Source organism: Oncorhynchus clarkii, chromosome 12 (assembly GCF_045791955.1).
Source record: "Oncorhynchus clarkii lewisi isolate Uvic-CL-2024 chromosome 12, UVic_Ocla_1.0, whole genome shotgun sequence".
Taxonomy (NCBI): domain Eukaryota; kingdom Metazoa; phylum Chordata; class Actinopteri; order Salmoniformes; family Salmonidae; genus Oncorhynchus; species Oncorhynchus clarkii.
In genome coordinates this window covers 79246179-79263816 of record NC_092158.1, presented here as the reverse complement: position 1 = coordinate 79263816, position 17638 = coordinate 79246179, and the positions used below count along the sequence as shown (strand labels likewise).

Sequence of the window (17638 nt, the reverse complement as noted above, 5' to 3'; positions counted from 1 at the left end):
ACAACAGAAATACAATTCTAGTTACTGATATGATCTTTCCTTTATATAGAGGAAAACTAAACCAACAAAAGACTGCTCCATTTCTAGCATACCTTCATCTTTTGAGCAATGCCCTTTATCTGTGCTCATATGAGAGCAAACATAACATTTTGTTTAATGCAGATCATTTTCACAATGCCCTAAAAATCTGAATGCTTTTCCTCTCAATATCCCCTCCCAAACACACACACACACTCACACACAAACATGAAGCATTTCACTACACCCACAATAACATCTGCTGAACATGTGTATGTGACCAATAACATTTGATTTGATGAACACACAAAAATAGAAAATTGTCAAGTACCAATTTGGGTGGGGAGGGAGAGGGGAGAGAAAGAGAGAGGGGGGGAGAGGTGTGTGGCTCCTCCTCACTCTGTGTGTGCTCTCTCCCTCTCGCTTTTTAGTGTGTTCCTCATTCACTCACTCAGAAAAGGTTGTGAGAGGGTCTCTCAGCAAGAGAAGGGTAATAAAAAAAGGGGATTGTTTGAACAGAGAGACTGTGTAAACAAAGGGAACTGGGTTGTCTTCTTGGGGACTCTTATCACCTGTCTACAACACACCACTCCTGCAGCATTATAGGACTCCTGGATGGAGAGGCAGCAGGGAGAGGTAACGGCAGATCGCCTGGAGCGCCTAGATCCACTCTGTGACTCAGAGAGAGAGATGATCAAGGACACCTGGGCCAAAGTCTACCAGAACTGTGATGATGTCGGGGTGGCCATTCTCATCAGGTAAACTTTACCTATACTCTTTTTCCCTTGTTTCTTGCCTATAACATCTTGAACTTGCCTAGGTGCACCCATTTCCATTTGGGGAGTTATGGAGGGCTGATGACAGAAGAGCTGTAACTTACTGAATGCTGACTGTTTCAACACAGCACACACTGCTGAACAATATAACAAACACACACACACACACACACACACACACACACACACACACACACACACACACACACACACACACACACACACACACACACACACACACACACACACACACACACACACACACACACACACACAGAGAGAGCTGGTGATTGCAGTCCCCTGACCAGTGGCAACAGCTTCTGCCACCACAGGGAGCAAAACTCTCAGCAGGATCTTGTTATCATAGGGATGTTCAGGGCCTCAACCAAGGCTGATTTTAGAACCAGGCTAAAGTTTGCTTCTCCTTAATAATTACATTGCCAACATGGAAATTGCACATGGCTCCTTATCTTGCTCACTGGTTGTTTTACCAAATTGTGTTGCAATAGTTGAGTGAAATAAATAACAATGTTCTTGCAACCTAGATTACAATCTCTCCGTGAACCTTGCATGATCCCCACTATAAATGAAGGGAACTGAAAGTAATTTTAACAACGTGTGAAGATTGTAACATGACGATTGACTTGACTTGCATGCTCTCAGTCTGTTAGAGAGAGCGCCATCACTCATATCTGAGCTATTGCATCTCAAATTGGCTCCCTTCCTATCAGTTGGCAGAATCAGAGGGGAAAGGGTGCAGCTCAATCCATCTTGCTGCTTATTCCAATCTGACATATTTGGCTCTGCAGGTGCTCCCTCTCTGAGGGCAGATCATGTTTCACATATCTGCAGACCAGGGATTTCTGACCTGACTCACTGAACCCTCACAGGGATGTCTCGGTCTAATCCCTCATTGAGCCCCGTGAAGATCAGTGATCAGGGACACTCCCTCCATTCATCATTACATAGTGGACAGGAGGTCATTATACTGTATCAAACCATTAAAAGGCAGATAGCTTTCGGTATACTACCATCCATGACTTACTGTATATATATTACAGCAGACAAGCAGTAGCTAACCTCTGTGACCATTTGTGATGAGCAAGGTCTTTGTAGTGGTGATGTTTGCACCATGAGACAGCATTGCCCCTCACGAGTCAATAACTACGTACCAAGAGAGTTTTCAATTGATATTTTTCGCAGACTTCTATTTACCACCACAAACTGATGCTGGGACTAAGACCTCACTCAATGAGCTGTATAGGACCATAAGAAAACTAGAAAATGCACATCCAGAGGCTCCTAGTGGCTGGTTATTTTGATGCAGGAAAACTGAAATCCGTCTTACCTAATTTCTACCAGCAGATCTTTATTAGAATTTTTTTTAAATTAAAAGCTACAGAACTGTTTCACTGGCACAGACTGGAATATGTTCCAGGACTCATCTGATGACATTGATGAGTTTATCACATCAGTCTCTGGATTACAGGCAATATCCGCACTGAGCTAAAGGCTATAGCTGCCGCTTACAGGACTAAGAATCCTACTACACCGGCTCTGTTGCTCGTCGGAGGTGGCAGGGTTTGCAAACTATCACGGATTACAAAGGGAAACCCAGCCACGAGCAACCCAGTGACGCAAGCCCACCAGACGAGCTAAATCCCTTCAGTGCACACTTCAAGGCAAGCAACACTGAACCATGCCTGAGAGCACCAGCTGTTCCAGATGACTGTGCGATCACTCTCTCCATAGCCGATGTGAGTAAAAACAATAAACAGGTTAACATTCACAAGGCCACATGACGGATTACGTGTACTCAGCGCAAGCGCTGACCAGCTGGCAAGTGTCTTCACTGACATTTTGAACCTCTCCCTGAAACAGTCTGTAATACCTACATGTTTCAAGCAGACCACCATAGTCCCTGTGCACAAGAATGCCAAGGTAACCTGTGTAAATGACTAGCACTCACATCTGTAGCCCTGAAATGCATTGAAAGGCTGGTCATGGCTCACATCCACACCATCATCCCAGACACCCTGGACCGACTCAAATTCGCATACCTCCCCAACAGATCCACAGATGACGCAACCTCTATTGCCCTTTCCCACTTGGAAAAAAGGAACACTTATGTTAGAATGCTGTTCATTTACTATAGCTCAGCGTTCAATACCATAGTGCCCTCCAAGCTCATCACTAAGCTAAGGACCCTGGGACTGAACACCTACCTTTGCAACTGGATCCTTGACTTCCTGCCGGGACATCCCCAGGTGGTGAGGGCAGGCAACAACACATCCGCCACACTGACTCTCAACACAGGGACCCTCAGGGTTGCGTGCTTAGTCCCCTCCTGTACTCCTTGTTCACCCATGACTGCGTGGCCGTGCACGACTCCAACACCATCATTAAGTTTGCAGAAGTCACACTATTGAGAGCATCTTGACTGGCTGCACACCACTTGGTATGGCAACTACTTGGCTTCCGACCACAAGGCACTACAGAGGGTAATGCAGACAGCCAAGTACATCACTGGTGCTGAGCTCCCAGCCATCAAGTACCTCTATACTAGGCTGTGTCAAAGGAAGTCCATAAAAATTGTCTAAGACTCCAGCCACCGAAGTCATAAACTGTTCTCTCTGCTGCCGCACGACAAGCGGTACCAATGCACATATTCTGGAACCAGCAGGACGCTGAACAGCTTCCACCCCAAGCCATAAATCTGCTAAATAGTTAGTTAAATAGTTAAAAGGACATCATCTTGGTCATAAATTGCAATGCTTTCATTTGATGCAATACTTTAATACCGGTACTTAAATATCTTAAGCCTCAAATTGCTCTGGGGCATTCCAAATGCCTGTAGTATTACATGGTGACATGGAACACTTACAAGGAGCAAACTTTAGCTGTCAAGGGGTCTTTGAATCTTTGGCATCTTTGGAGATTTGAAGGCATGTTCAAGTATAATGTTAAACCTCAAACCTCAACTGTTCTCTCTCTCTCTGTCAGTTTAATACTAAAAGCTGCTTGGTTAATTTATCTATCTAAATAACTAAAATATCCCATGTGAAATACCCATAGCTCTCTGAAAGTGTCAGGGATGCATCTCATTGTAACACATTCCAGGGTATAAATATGTAGTTGCATTTGCATTTATCAAATACCTATACAATTTCCACTCAGGGCAAGTATGTCACATTTAGAACAGCCATGCAACTATCTCAGAAATGAGCCCTATCCCAGAGTAGGATTAACAGGCTGATGATTATAAAACACAAATGAGGCTATTTATATGCAGCCACCATAGATCAAGGGAGAGATTAAACACCACTGTCTTCACTATTTATGAGTGAAACAGAGGATCTGGCTTTACAATTGAAAGTCATTGCATAGACCCTCCATTTTAAGCAGAAGAAAATGAGACACCCCCTCCTCTGTCTTCCTTGTCTGCTTTCTCCCAATACTTGATTTCACAGGTGAAGGTAGTGGAAGCCATGTGCTTTCATCAAAACACAATGGCTTCCCCATAAAGCTTCCATTTTCTGTTATGGGTTTCAAAAGGATAGAGGTATGGGACATCTGGAAAAGATACACACAGACAGCTGTATTGTATCTGTCCTGGTCACTGTAGGCTGTAGTTTATTGCTCAATACTATTCTCTTTCACAATGTGTTCGTTTATTCCACAAAGATAACCTATTTCATCATTGGAGTTATTCTGTTTTTATATGGTAGAGAATTAGATGTGTGGTACGTAAGGTATATATATATATATATGTCTTATCCTAATACATTGTTTGGGTGTTTACAAGAGCTGACAGGAATACACAAATACTGTAGCACAACAATGTTGAACATGAGTGTGGGTGTAGGTGCATCCGGCCAAACCAACCATATGGTATATCCCTGTGATGTAGAGCTAATTGTCTCCAACCCCGACAGTAACACAGTGAGAGGGAAGCAGCAGATGAAGTCACTGCTGCCTGAGTACACACAGCCATTCTGACCGTTTATTTCAGTGTGTAATTACACAAGCAACCAACTAACCATCTCAATTTCATTAGCGCACTTCACTGTTGGTCTGCTAATCCTATGGCCAGACATGGAGATGATGAAACAGTAGCTTTGTGAGTTTTAGGGGAGAGCTGTGCAGTTTGTATACATTCACTGTCAGCCACTGAGACCAGACATCAGGGACCACATTGGAAACAAGTGTAATCGTTATACCGTGTTATCGCCTGGGTTGTACCCAGTGCATCTTTTTTCCAAATAAATAAATCACCTGGACCAACATGTCTCCAAGACTCAGGAAAACATAGCAGTAGCCACCGAAATGCCAGGATGTACATAGACCACAATTCTATCCTCCTGATTCCTGCTTACAAGCAAAAATTAAAGCAGGAAGCACCAGTGACTAGGTCTATAAAAAAAAGTGGTCAGGTGAAGCAGATGCTAAACTACAGGATTGTTTTGCTATCACAGACTGGAACATGTTCCGGGATTCTTCCGATGGCATTGAGGAGTACACCACATCAGTCACTGGCTTTATCAATAAGTGCATCTAGGATGTCGTCCCCACAGTGACTGTACGTACATACCCCAACCAAAAGCCATGGATAACAGGCAACATTCGCACTGAGCTAAAGGGTAGAGCTGCCGCTTTCAAGGTGCGGGATTCTAACCCGGAAGCTTACAAGAAATCCTGCTATGCCCTGCGACGAGCCATCAAACAGGAAAAGCGTCAATACAGGTGTAACGCCCAGGGTGTAGTGGGTGAGAAGTCAGGCGCAGGAAGCAGAGAGTTCAGGGTAGTGCTATATCGTTTAATGCACAAAAACCGGTGAACATACAACAACCCCACGGAACACAGGGCGGACATGAAAAATAAATGCCCCAAACACGGGGGACTTAAACAGTCCAGCAAAACCCAAGAACATGGGCAAACCGAGACACACAGACGTGTACACCCGTACACCAAACAATCCTGCACAACAAGCCCGCCTGCTGGTAAATAAAGCCAGACCAATCAGCCTAAAATGAACACAGGTGAAACCAATAAACAGAAAGGGGGAAAAGGGATCAGTGGCAGCTAGTAGGCCGGTGATGACGACCGCCGAGCGCCACCAGAACAGGAAGGGGAGCCACCTTTGGTAGGAGTCGTGACAACAGGGCTAAGATTGAATCATTCTACACCGGCTCCGACACTCGTCTTATGTGGCAGGGCTTGCAAACTATTACAGACTACAAAACGAAGCACAGCCGTGAGCTGCACAGTGACACGAGCCTACAAGATGAGCTAAATCACTTATATGCTCGCTTCGAGGCAAGCAACACTGAGGCATGCAGCTGTACCGGACGATTGTGTGATCACGCTCTCCGTAGCCGATGTGAGTAAGACCTTTAAACAGGTCAACATTCACAAGGCTGCAGGGCCAGACGGATTACCAGGACGTGTGCTCCGGGCATGTGCTGACCAACTGGCAGGTGTCTTCACTGACATTTTCAACATGTCCCTGATTGAGTCTGTACTTACAACATGTTTCAAGCAGACCACCACAGACCCTGTGCCAAGAACACAAAGGTAACCTGCCTAAATGACTACAGACCCATAGCACTCACGTCCGTAGCCATGGAGTACTTTGAAAGGTTGGCTCACATCAACATCATTATCCCAGAAACCCTAGACCCACTCCAATTTGCATACCGCCTAAACAGATCCACAGATGTTGCAATCTCTATTGCACTCCACACTGCCCTTTCCCACGTGGACAAAATAACACTTATGTGAGAATGCTATTAATTGACTACAGCTCAGCGTTCAACACCATAGTACCCTCAAAGCTCATCACTAAGCTAAGGATCCTGGGACTAAACATCTCCGTCTGCAACTGAATCCTGGACTTCCTGAAGGGCCGCCCCCAGGTGGTGAGGGTAGGTAGCAACACATCGGCCACGCTGATCCGCAACACTGGAGCTCCACAGGGGTGCGTGTTCAGTCCCCTCCTCTACTCCCTGTTCACCCACAACTGCATGGCCAGGCACGACTCCAACACCATCATTAAGTTTGCAGACGACACAACAGTGGTAGGCCTCATCACCGACAATGACGAGACAGCCTATAGGGAGGAGGTCAGAGACCTGGCCGGGTAGTGCCAGAATAACAACCTATCCCTCAATGTAACTAAGACTAAGGAGATGATTGTGGACTACAGGAAAAGGAGGACCGAGCACGCCCCCATTCTCATCGACGGGGCTGTAGTAGTGGAGCAGGTTGAGAGCATCAAATTCCTTGGTGTCCACATCAACAACAAACTAGAATGGTCCAAACACATCAAGACAGTCGGGAGGAGGGCACGGCAAAGCCTATTCCCCCTCAGGAAACTAAAAAGCTTTGGCATGGGTCCTGAGATCCTCAAAAGGTTCTACAGCTGCAACATCAATTGCCTGGTACGGCAATTGTTCGGCCTCTGACCACGAGGCACTATATAGGGTAATGCGTACGGCCCACTACATCACTGGGGCTAAGCTGCCTGCAATCCAGGACCTATACACCAGGCGGAGTCAGAGGAAGGCCCTCTAACTCAGGTTTTTTGTTAACTGACAAACATTTCTTCTGCCTTATCAGCTAGAAGAAATGTGTGTTTTTACAAACACTGTTATCATGTATTTGTATAGCACATGCTTGTGCTCAGGCCATGGTTGAGTAAATGAAGCATAACCTGTACAGAACCTGGGCAGTGGTTAAACATTAAAAGGGAAAACATGCCCTGCAGCTGTGTCAATACGCTCCAACTATGTTTACTTATAATATCTCACTGGGCCAAGTAATGCACCTCCTTTCTTCTACAGGCTCTTTGTGAACTTCCCCTCCTCCAAGCAGTACTTTAGCCAGTTCCAACAGGTGGAGGACCCTAGGGAACTGGAGAGGAGTGCCCAGCTCAGGAAGCACTCACGCAGGGTGATGAACGCCATCAACACCCTGGTGGAGAACCTCCATGACGGGGACAAGATGGTGTCTGTTCTGAAGCTGGTGGGCAAGGCCCATGCACTCAGACACAATGTGGAGCCTGTCTACTTCAAGGTGAGGAAGAACCAGGCAACATGTTAACACATAACCATTACCCACAGGCACACCAAAGCAAATGTATTCCCTCTCTCTCTTTCTCAGATCCTGTGTGGGGTGATTCTGGAGGTGCTGGTTGCAGACTTTCCTGATTACATCACTCCAGAGGTGGCAGTGGCGTGGACCAAACTGCTGGATGCCATCTACTGGCACGTGAAAGGCGTGTATGAGGAGGTGGGCTGGGCCTCCAGCTCTGCTGTGTGAACCATCTGTCTATCTGGGTCAAAGTTGCAGTCAGTGACTACTGTGGACTCCCGGAGACTGACTACTACTGGGCCTTGGCTTAGGAGGAGGACGATCTACTTCTGACCATTCAAGGGAAGAAATGTATCTTTCCAGAGCTCATAGAATCTTCCTATGTATCATCATGGCTCCCTCCCTGTATCTTTCCCATGCCCCCACTGTGGGGTGTGTTCTTCTGATGGACTCTCTTATGAACGATGGGGTGGTGGTTTGTGCTGACTTTGGTTGGAATGTGTGTGAATGGACATATGTGTGTGTGCATTTATGTTTGAGGTAGAGAATAAGCCCTACACAGACTGATAGAATCTTGGATGTCTCTTCAGCTACATTGCCATGAGATTATGTTGAAGATTGAGGATTGGCAGACATAAGAACTGTATTATGTCATAGAGACAGTCTAAACGTACACTCTCATACACATTTTTATCTTTACACCAAAAACAGATATAAAAAAACAGATAAACATATGTCTTCTGCTAATCACTCAGTTGTTAACCTGCTTTGTGCCTTTCTTTATTTCTGACACTGACATCAAGATCTTTGTTCATTTCATGTGATGCTTTGTTGGTGTTTCCTGCGCAGTATATTGTATTTCAGAATCCGTCACCCTTCAGAATCAGATCCACTTCACTGTCTCACAAAATGAGAAATAACTTGTGAGGTGTGGTGTCCACATTTAAGCAATGTAAATGTTATTTTTTTAATCAATCACTGTATCTGCATAATAACAAAATAAACCAAAACAATGATATCTATAATGGAAATCATGACAAGCATATTATTTTTAATCCCTTGTTTTTCACTGTGAGGTATTAGCACTCTCTTTCCTCGTGCTATGGCCTACTCCCTGTGAGTCAGCAGTCCTAACGATAGGTGGATTAGCAGGAGGCCTAAAGGTATTTATACCTCCCATGTCACGAGACACTCAGTGTTGCTCGGTTCTGAATCCAACCACCTCTCCCTGCACATCAATGATTGTTGTGGGAGCACAAGTGCACATGTGGCCTTTCACGCCAGCATCAATAAAGACTTGTGTACCGTATGTGCTCCCCCATACCAACCTACTGTATATAGATATCATTACACAATTGAAGGTGCAGTAACAATACATTAGTATAATGAGTCTGGATTACTCCATGACTTCTATGAAGGTAGTGATATGTTATTTACATATATGCCGAATCTGATACTGAAAACAATGACATGAACATGAACACACACAAACATTAAGACAGCTATGCTTTGTCCCCAAAATGGAAGCTTAATCTAGGCTTTCATTACATAAATTATTTTACACAAGATCAAGTTCAAGTAAACTCAATCATTCTAGTAGCCTACAAGTGTATGCATTCTTTGTTTAATATAAGCTACACACTCTACTCTGTCAAAGCCCTGAGACATTACACAATAAAGACAAAACACTCATCATGACTTTAAGCATGAGAGTAAGCTACTACAGCAAAATCAGGGTCCATGACAGCCCTGCAGCGCTAGTTCAACCCACACCACATGAATGGCCACAGCACATAGTGCCCCTGTAAAGCTACACTAGTGGCGATGGAGGATTAAAAGGTTGAGCTCAGACCACAAACACTACTTTCTGTTCAACTCCTGCCCCTGCAACAGGGCCTTCCCCTGATCTGAGCTAATCCAACAGGCTAATCTTGCCACTAGCTTGAGAGCCACAGGAATCATTCTACTCTCCCTCAATGGGAGGAATAGTCCCAGTGTTCTAACCCAGCTGAAGTCCCAAAACGGGATACATGTGATAGGACCATGTGCACCACTACGATGGTCCTCACCACTATTGCTGTCATCCTATACAGAAAGTTCTCAAACCGGGTCGAACCGTAAGTACTCTTGTTTTTACTCTTTCTCATCCTCTGCCTCTTACTCTGGTCACGTTCACTTCTTGAGGGAAAACCTAGTTGATAATACACAGAGCCACATGTATCTGGTCACATGTACAGGTAAGGTTGACAGATTTTGTGAAATGTATCTTGGTTGGTTCGATATTTTATTTTTTATCATTTTTGGTTGCTTTGTACTTACCTCTTATGTCACGGTGTTATGTCACACAGTGCATCAGAACTGTTAACGGTAGTGTATTTTGATACTGCCATGGAATTCTCTCATGGGATGTGTGTACTGTTTGTAAGTGTTCTCATGCCCTTCATAGAACATTACAGCAAATGTCTCAATAGCACTGAATGTTAATTATTTGAACAGATATCTAATTACCAATCAAACATGAAATCAAACATTGATCAAAATGTGATTACTCTAAGGGGCAATCATCTAAATGCTAGATAAATTGTGCTATATCACTGAAACTATCCTGAAAGTCATAGCTTGTCTTCCTCAAATAATACACAATCTTGATCTAACATCAAGTGGAAAGTTTCCAGGTTAGCGCTGCGGCTGCAACCTGGACTCAGGGGTAGGCGTAACATAGTAAACAAAAATCTTTGACACTCACATTAGAATGATATGCACGTTTGGTATGGTATGTATTAATTTGTGGTGCTAAGTAGTTGCAAAGTTGTTAATTACCTAAAATGCTAAAGTTGTCCATGATGAAATTCGAACACGCAACCTTTGGGTTGGTAGACGTTCATGTTATACCTCCCTCCTTAAATAATCTTCTGTCTTATGTAACCACACAAAACGCAACATATCATACTAATTTGAGTGTCCCGGACAGAGTGACTATATATTAACAAAATTGCATCTAATGTAAGGATGAATAAAGAAAAATGCATCTGAGCTCTTGAGCAGCGGGCTGCTAGTTGACTCTCAGCCCCCTTGGCTCTGCATGACCACTCACACGGCAACGGCAAATAATTTCATGTGGCTGCAGCAACATATCAAGCTCAAAAGCATGGACACATATTCATTATCTGATTATATCAAATTAGGATTCATAGTTTTATCAGTCTTACTGACAAGTCAAGGATTGTAATGAAGCTGCAATATATGCTAACTTCAACAACACTGGATTTGTTACGAATTCCAATTTGTTGTGGCTAATGTTAGCTAGGTGGCTAACCTAATGTTAGCTAGGTGGCTAACCTAATGTTAGCTAGGTGGCTAACCTAATGTTAGCTAGGTGGCTAACCTAATGTTAGCTAGGTGGCTAACCTAATGTTAGCTAGGCTAGGGGTTAAGGTTAGGGGTTAAGGTTAGGGATCAGGTTATGGTTACTGTTAGGGTTAAGGTTAATCTTAGGGTTAGGAGTTGGGTTAAAGGATTATGGTTGAGGTTAGCTAATATGCTAAGTAGTTGCAAAGTAGCTAAAAAGTAGTAAGTAGTTGCAAATTAGCTAAAATGATAAAATTGTCCATGATGAGATTCAAACACGCAACCTTTGAGTTGCTAGACGTTCACATTTCATTTTTTGGCCTTCAGTAACCTGCTGTATTATGTAACCATACCAAACATAACATACAGTATTATACTAATTTGAATGTCTCAGACAGAGTGACTATATATTAACAAATTGTATCAGTCTTACTGGCAAGTCAAGAATTATAATGAAGCCTCAATATGTGCTAACATCATCTCCCATTTCAGGCACAATGTTGATGATGCCAATGAGGTGCCCTACATGAAGAGCAATGGAGTCGACCCTAAGAAATAACAACCCTCACAGCAGATGCAGCTCTAGTCTACAGTCTACATGGTACATAAAAGTAAAATAACAAGTAGCCTACAGAAGTGAATGCTGTCTGATATTTCAAGATGTGGAAAGGAATGCAAGAGGAGGAGGGGAAGAGAGAGGGAGGGAAAATGGAACATGTGGCAGAAGTAGAGATGCATGAAGTGAGAAGATGTATGGCCGTTCCACATTTAGCTTTCAAGTACTCACCACTACGCTGCTCCCACTAAATGATTTAGTGGCAGAACAACAATCCATCAGCTCTGTGGAAGGTTATTATAAATGCATTACCTCCCCAAGCCTACCAGTTCAATGGAGTCGTGCAGGGCCTCATAAATATGGGTCAATAAAGGGACACACACAAACGACTCAGGATGAATGAAATAGGCTTTATTGTTTTAGTGGGAACTTTCACCCTACCTGTGCGTAGAAGCTCTCAGATCTGAGGCGGGTCTTTTCAAATGAAGAGACGTGAGTTTATTCATTTATTCATAGCATGATATCTCCCTAAATGATTAATGTCCCCCGCATGTAAGCTTTTATGCACCCTCTTTTCTCTCTTTTCTTCCAGACAGGAACTGAAGACAGGTCTTCACCTTGATGGCTACAAATCGGGTGAGTTCTCTCAATGGCTGCATTCTATGTCTCAAACTTAAACACCAGAAATGTAAAAGTACTACTGAATTACTACTCATTACTACTACCTGAGATCTACACAAAACCTACTGGTTTTACTACTTGATTGCTATTGAGATGTGTAGTAAACCAGTAGTGATTTACAGTGCCTTGCGAAAGTATTTGTTCCCCTTGAACTTTGCGACCTTTTGCCACATTTCAGGCTTCAAACATAAAGATATAAAACTGTATTTTTTTGTGAAGAATCAACAACAAGTGGGACACAATCATGAAGTGGAACGACATTTATTGGATATTTCAAACTTTTTTAACAAATCAAAAACTGAAAAATTGGGCGTGCAAAATTATTCAGCCCCCTTAAGTTAATACTTTGTAGCGCCACCTTTTGCTGCGATTACAGCTGTAAGTCGCTTGGGGTATGTCTCTATCAGTTTTGCACATCGAGAGACTGACATTTTTTCCCATTCCTCCTTGCAAAACAGCTCGAGCTCAGTGAGGTTGGATGGAGAGCATTTGTGAACAGCAGTTTTCAGTTCTTTCCACAGATTCTCGATTGGATTCAGGTCTGGACTTTGACTTTCTAACACCTGGATATGTTTATTTTTGAACCATTCCATTGTAGATTTTGCTTTATGTTTTGGATCATTGTCTTGTTGGAAGACAAATCTCCGTCCCAGTCTCAGGTCTTTTGCAGACTCCATCAGGTTTTCTTCCAGAATGGTCCTGTATTTGGCTCCATCCATCTTCCCATCAATTTTAACCATCTTCCCTGTCCCTGCTGAAGAAAAGCAGGCCCAAACCATGATGCTGCCACCACCATGTTTGACAGTGGGGATGGTGTGTTCAGGGTGATGAGCTGTGTTGCTTTTACGCCAAACATAACGTTTTGCATTGTTGCCAAAAAGTTCAATTTTGGTTTCATCTGACCAGAGCACCTTCTTCCACATGTTTGGTGTGTCTCCCAGGTGGCTTGTGGCAAACTTTAAACAACACTTTTTATGGATATCTTTAAGAAATGGCTTTCTTCTTGCCACTCTTCCATAAAGGCCAGATTTGTGCAATATACGACTGATTGTTGTCCTATGGACAGAGTCTCCCACCTCAGCTGTAGATCTCTGCAGTTCATCCAGAGTGATCATGGGCCTCTTGGCTGCATCTCTGATCAGTCTTCTCCTTGTATGAGCTGAAAGTTTAGAGGCAAGGCCAGGTCTTGGTAGATTTGCAGTGGTCTGATACTCCTTCCATTTCAATATTATCGCTTGCACAGTGCTCCTTGGGATGTTTAAAGCTTGGGAAATCTTTTTGTATCCAAATCCGGCTTTAAACTTCTTCACAACAGTATCTCGGACCTGCCTGGTGTGTTCCTTGTTCTTCATGATGCTCTCTGCGCTTTTAACGGACCTCTGAGACTATCACAGTGCAGGTGCATTTATACGGAGACTTGATTACACACAGGTGGATTGTATTTATCATCATTAGTCATTTAGGTCAACATTGGATCATTCAAAGATCCTCACTGAACTTCTGGAGAGAGTTTGCTGCACTGAAAGTAAAGGGGCTGAATAATTTTGCACGCCCAATTTTTCAGTTTTTGATTTGTTAAAAAAGTTTGAAATATCCAATAAATGTCGTTCCACTTCATGATTGTCTCCCACTTGTTGTTGATTCTTCACAAAAAAATACAGTTTTATATCTTTATGTTTGAAGCCTGAAATGTGGCAAAAGGTTGCAAAGTTCAAGGGGGCCGAATACTTTCGCAAGGCACTGTATGTAGTAATTTAAGTAGTAATGAGTGATCCATTGAGACGTTTCACTACTGGGGAACACTACATATTTCCTATTCAAGTCAATATATAATTCTTCCTTGATGACTACTGAGCTTTTGGGTATCTGCTACTTAAACTTCTTCGGGATCGGTGTCCACAGGACAGTTGAGCTAACATAGGCTAATGCGATTAGCATGAGGTTGTAAGTAACAAGAACATTTCCCAGGACATAGACATATCTGATATTGTCAGAAATCTTAAATTCTTGTTAATCTAACTGCACTGTCCAATTTACAGTAGCTATTACAGTGAAATAGTGCCACACTATTGTTTGAGGAGAGTGACCAGTTTTATTATTTATTAATAAACAATTTAGGCACATTTGGGCAGTCTTGATCCAAAATGTTTACATAAATACAATGGTTCATTGGATTCGTCTAAAACTTTGTGCATACACTGCTGCCATCTAGTTGCCAAAATCTAAATTGCACCTGGGATGGAATAATACATTATTGCCTTTCTCTTGCATTTCAAAGATGATGGTACCCGATCTAATGTGTTGCATTCTCCTATATTCCTTTCACATTTCCACAAACTTCAAAGTGTTTCCTTTCAAGAATATGCATATCCTTGCTTCAGGGCCTGAACTACAGGCAGTTAGATTTGGGTATGTCATTTACGGTGAAAATTGAAAAATAGGGTCCGATCCTTAAGAGGTTTTTAACTATCTTCAGATCCTCTTTTTTGTGGCAGCCACGTTTCTCCACCACGTAATCTTTTAGAAAATAAAGACAAGCAACAGAGACAACAAAATATAAGCCATTATCAATAATTTGCTGTCAGAGATCATAAGACAACACAGAAAAACATTTGCATACAAACACACATACTTATTAGCTAGCATGACGAAAACAGAGGCTACATAGCTACATTCCAATGGGGCTAGCAAACAACTAGGCTAAACACAACACTGTTTTGGCTAGCATTCTTTTTGATGTGGTAAAAAGTTATTTAAACTGCTAAACAACAACATGAAACTATTCAGAAAACATAAACAAGAGTTAAACTTACAGATGGTGCCAGCATAAAGGCTATGAAAGACAGGATGGAGAAGGATGGAAGATGATTACATTCGGAATTGTCAAAAACAGTAGCTAGCCAACAACATCCAACTACTTCCTGTTTTGCCTTCATCTGCGGTTGCGAAAAGCCTATGTAATCTGGCAATAGTTTTGAAATTACTTATTTCCTACCAACATCAAGTAGTAAAAACTATACCTGATTACTATTGAAAACCCTGCGTGGAAAAGCTGTAGAATTTTGACTACATATTTACAACCCGCAACATGTAGTAAAAAGCTCTACCTGATTACTACTGTAATAACTACTGTTTTCATGCTGAACACTACAAAACTCTACTTGTGTATCTTGAGTCGTGCATAATCTACACAATCCTTACAAGTCTCTACATAGTCACTACTGCACGAATAGGTTTTGTGTAATAATTCAGTAGTACTTTTTCATGAGGGCTAATTTAACCAGTGGTGTAAAGTATTTACAGTAAGTAAAAAATACTTTAAAGTTTTGGGGTATCTGTACTTAATTTGTAAATTATGTCTGAGTGGCGGAGTGTGCCTCTGGCTGTCAAAAAATAATACTAATAATAAGGAAATCGTGTCATCTGGTTTGCTTAATATAAGGAATTTGATGTATTTTTACTTTTACTCAAGTATGACAAGTATACTTTTTCCATCACTGTACTTGTACATCACTGTACTTAAGTACATTTAAAACCAGATACTTTTAGACTTTTACTCTCAAGCAGTATTTTACTGAGTGTCTCACTTTTACTTGAGTCAATTTCAATGAAGGTATCTTTACTTTTACTCAAGTATGATAATTGAATAGTTTTCCACCTCTGAATATACCACTGCTGAGTGAAGCTCCTTGCTAACATGTTAACTCCTGTGCTTTGGGTATTTTTCCAGTCTAGTTTGACAGGCAAACATCCTATAACCTAAACCCCAAAATGGATGTTACAGACAACAGCAGCAGCTCCATCTCAGTCATCTAGAATTGATGCAGCTGGCGCCATTGTCTCTCCAGTGTTCAGAGACTGTGCATTGCCATGTGAAAAGCATCTGGAATTAATAACAGGCCAGGGCAGGCCAGCACAACAAGATTTTTTTTTTTATCACATCTTCAATCCCCATCTGTCCTGCAGATCCCTCTAAAGTTAGAGGAGTCCCAGGAAGCCTCCCTCCTCCTTCTTGAGGCAGGAGAATTCCATTTCTGGGAATGAAACCTCAACCAATAACATCTTGGTGGAGCTGAATCTACAGTACAACATCTTGGTTTATTATGGGTTTCTTGTTTTGAACAGTTGGACGTTTTCTTAAGGCTTAAAGTAGGCCAATGGTCAATGTAAAACTGTTGGAAAGTGTTCTGTGCCTCAACAAACAGTTGTTGTTTTTTATTGTCATTTTTTGTCTTTGAGCAAATAGGGCTGTACAGATTTGTGTCCATTGAGTAAATTATAATGGCTTTTAAAGAAGAGGCAGAACTTTAAAATTATGCACTTTAAATGGTAGGATGTTTTTGGTAATCTTTCACATTCCTAAAGTGACCTAAATCTTGTTTTGACTGAAACAAGGAGCTTTGGATAAGCAATATATTTCAAATGAATCGCTTGAACCCATAAATATTTGACCAAATGTCAGAGAACATAAATGTCTTGTAGTGAAGATGTGTGTGCCATGGCTACTAAATCTAAAGAGCAATGGAGAGAGGCCTCTGATTTGTACCTCTATGTCAACCCTCTCCAGTCACAATGCATTGCTATGTGATGAAAGAAAGCATGCAATGAATCACCTCTTCCCCTACACCTTTAGCATCCCGTTGGTCCCATTGAAGGAGCAACAGTCAGAAAGAGGTGTGTTACTAGTCTGCCTATGTTCAAAACACAGCTCCAACTTTACTTTACATTTTTAAAAGCAGCTAGGTGTCACCTTAGTAAACGTCTGCCTTGAGTCAGAGCTTGGTGACGGTGGTTACTGGTAGGACGGTTTGTTACAGAATCGACTTTCCTTTGACATGTCATCTTACAACCTGCTTCTACTCTCTAAAGCAAAAAGTATGTCTGTTCTTTGCTCTCCCCACCTGATAAAATAAAGAGATTGGAAAAATGTATTTAGTTTGTACGTACTTTTATGGCCTTGGTTTTAATTTTCCCTTGTTGTAGAATACCTACTCCCAAATGTTGCATTGTATGTACTGCATGATGACCATTACTGTATTACCACTTATAAGAGACCCTTCAACATGTAACATACACAGTCTGAGATATTGAATCTGTTCATGCTTGTTTTTTTAACCACTCCAAACAAGAAGAATTAAGCAGATACCTCAGCAAGACGTCACCTGAC

General features: G+C 42.2%; 1 protein-coding gene and 1 long non-coding RNA gene across 3 annotated transcripts; both read left to right on the top strand.

Moving 5' to 3' along the window:
* The first annotated feature begins 459 nt into the window (after nucleotides 1–459).
* LOC139422281 (cytoglobin-1-like) lies at nucleotides 460–8917 on the top strand. Its single transcript, XM_071173468.1, has 3 exons — nucleotides 460–776; nucleotides 7637–7868; nucleotides 7956–8917. Exons 1-3 carry the CDS (start codon nucleotides 634–636, stop codon nucleotides 8112–8114), a joined length of 534 nt encoding a protein of 177 aa, XP_071029569.1. The 5' UTR covers nucleotides 460–633; the 3' UTR covers nucleotides 8115–8917.
* A 941-nt stretch (nucleotides 8918–9858) lies between these two features.
* Nucleotides 9859–17378, top strand: LOC139422280 (uncharacterized). 2 transcript variants are annotated; one of them, XR_011635719.1, is made up of 4 exons: nucleotides 9859–10003; nucleotides 11727–11835; nucleotides 12383–12426; nucleotides 16207–17378. It is a non-coding gene; the product is annotated as an uncharacterized lncRNA (long non-coding RNA). The 2 variants fall into 2 exon arrangements; XR_011635718.1 differs by having other exon boundaries at nucleotides 16202–17378.
* The last annotated feature ends 260 nt before the right edge of the window (nucleotides 17379–17638 follow it).

Excerpts from the sequence above, each read along its gene's own strand:
- LOC139422281 (XM_071173468.1), top strand. The coding sequence starts at position 634 with ATGGAGAGGCAGCAGGGAGAGGTAACGGCAGATCGCCTGGAGCGCCTA. Across the intron at positions 777-7,636 it reads GGGGTGGCCATTCTCATCAG|GCTCTTTGTGAACTTCCCCT; the intron begins GTAAACTTTACC and ends TTTCTTCTACAG. Across the intron at positions 7,869-7,955 it reads TGGAGCCTGTCTACTTCAAG|ATCCTGTGTGGGGTGATTCT; the intron begins GTGAGGAAGAAC and ends TCTCTTTCTCAG.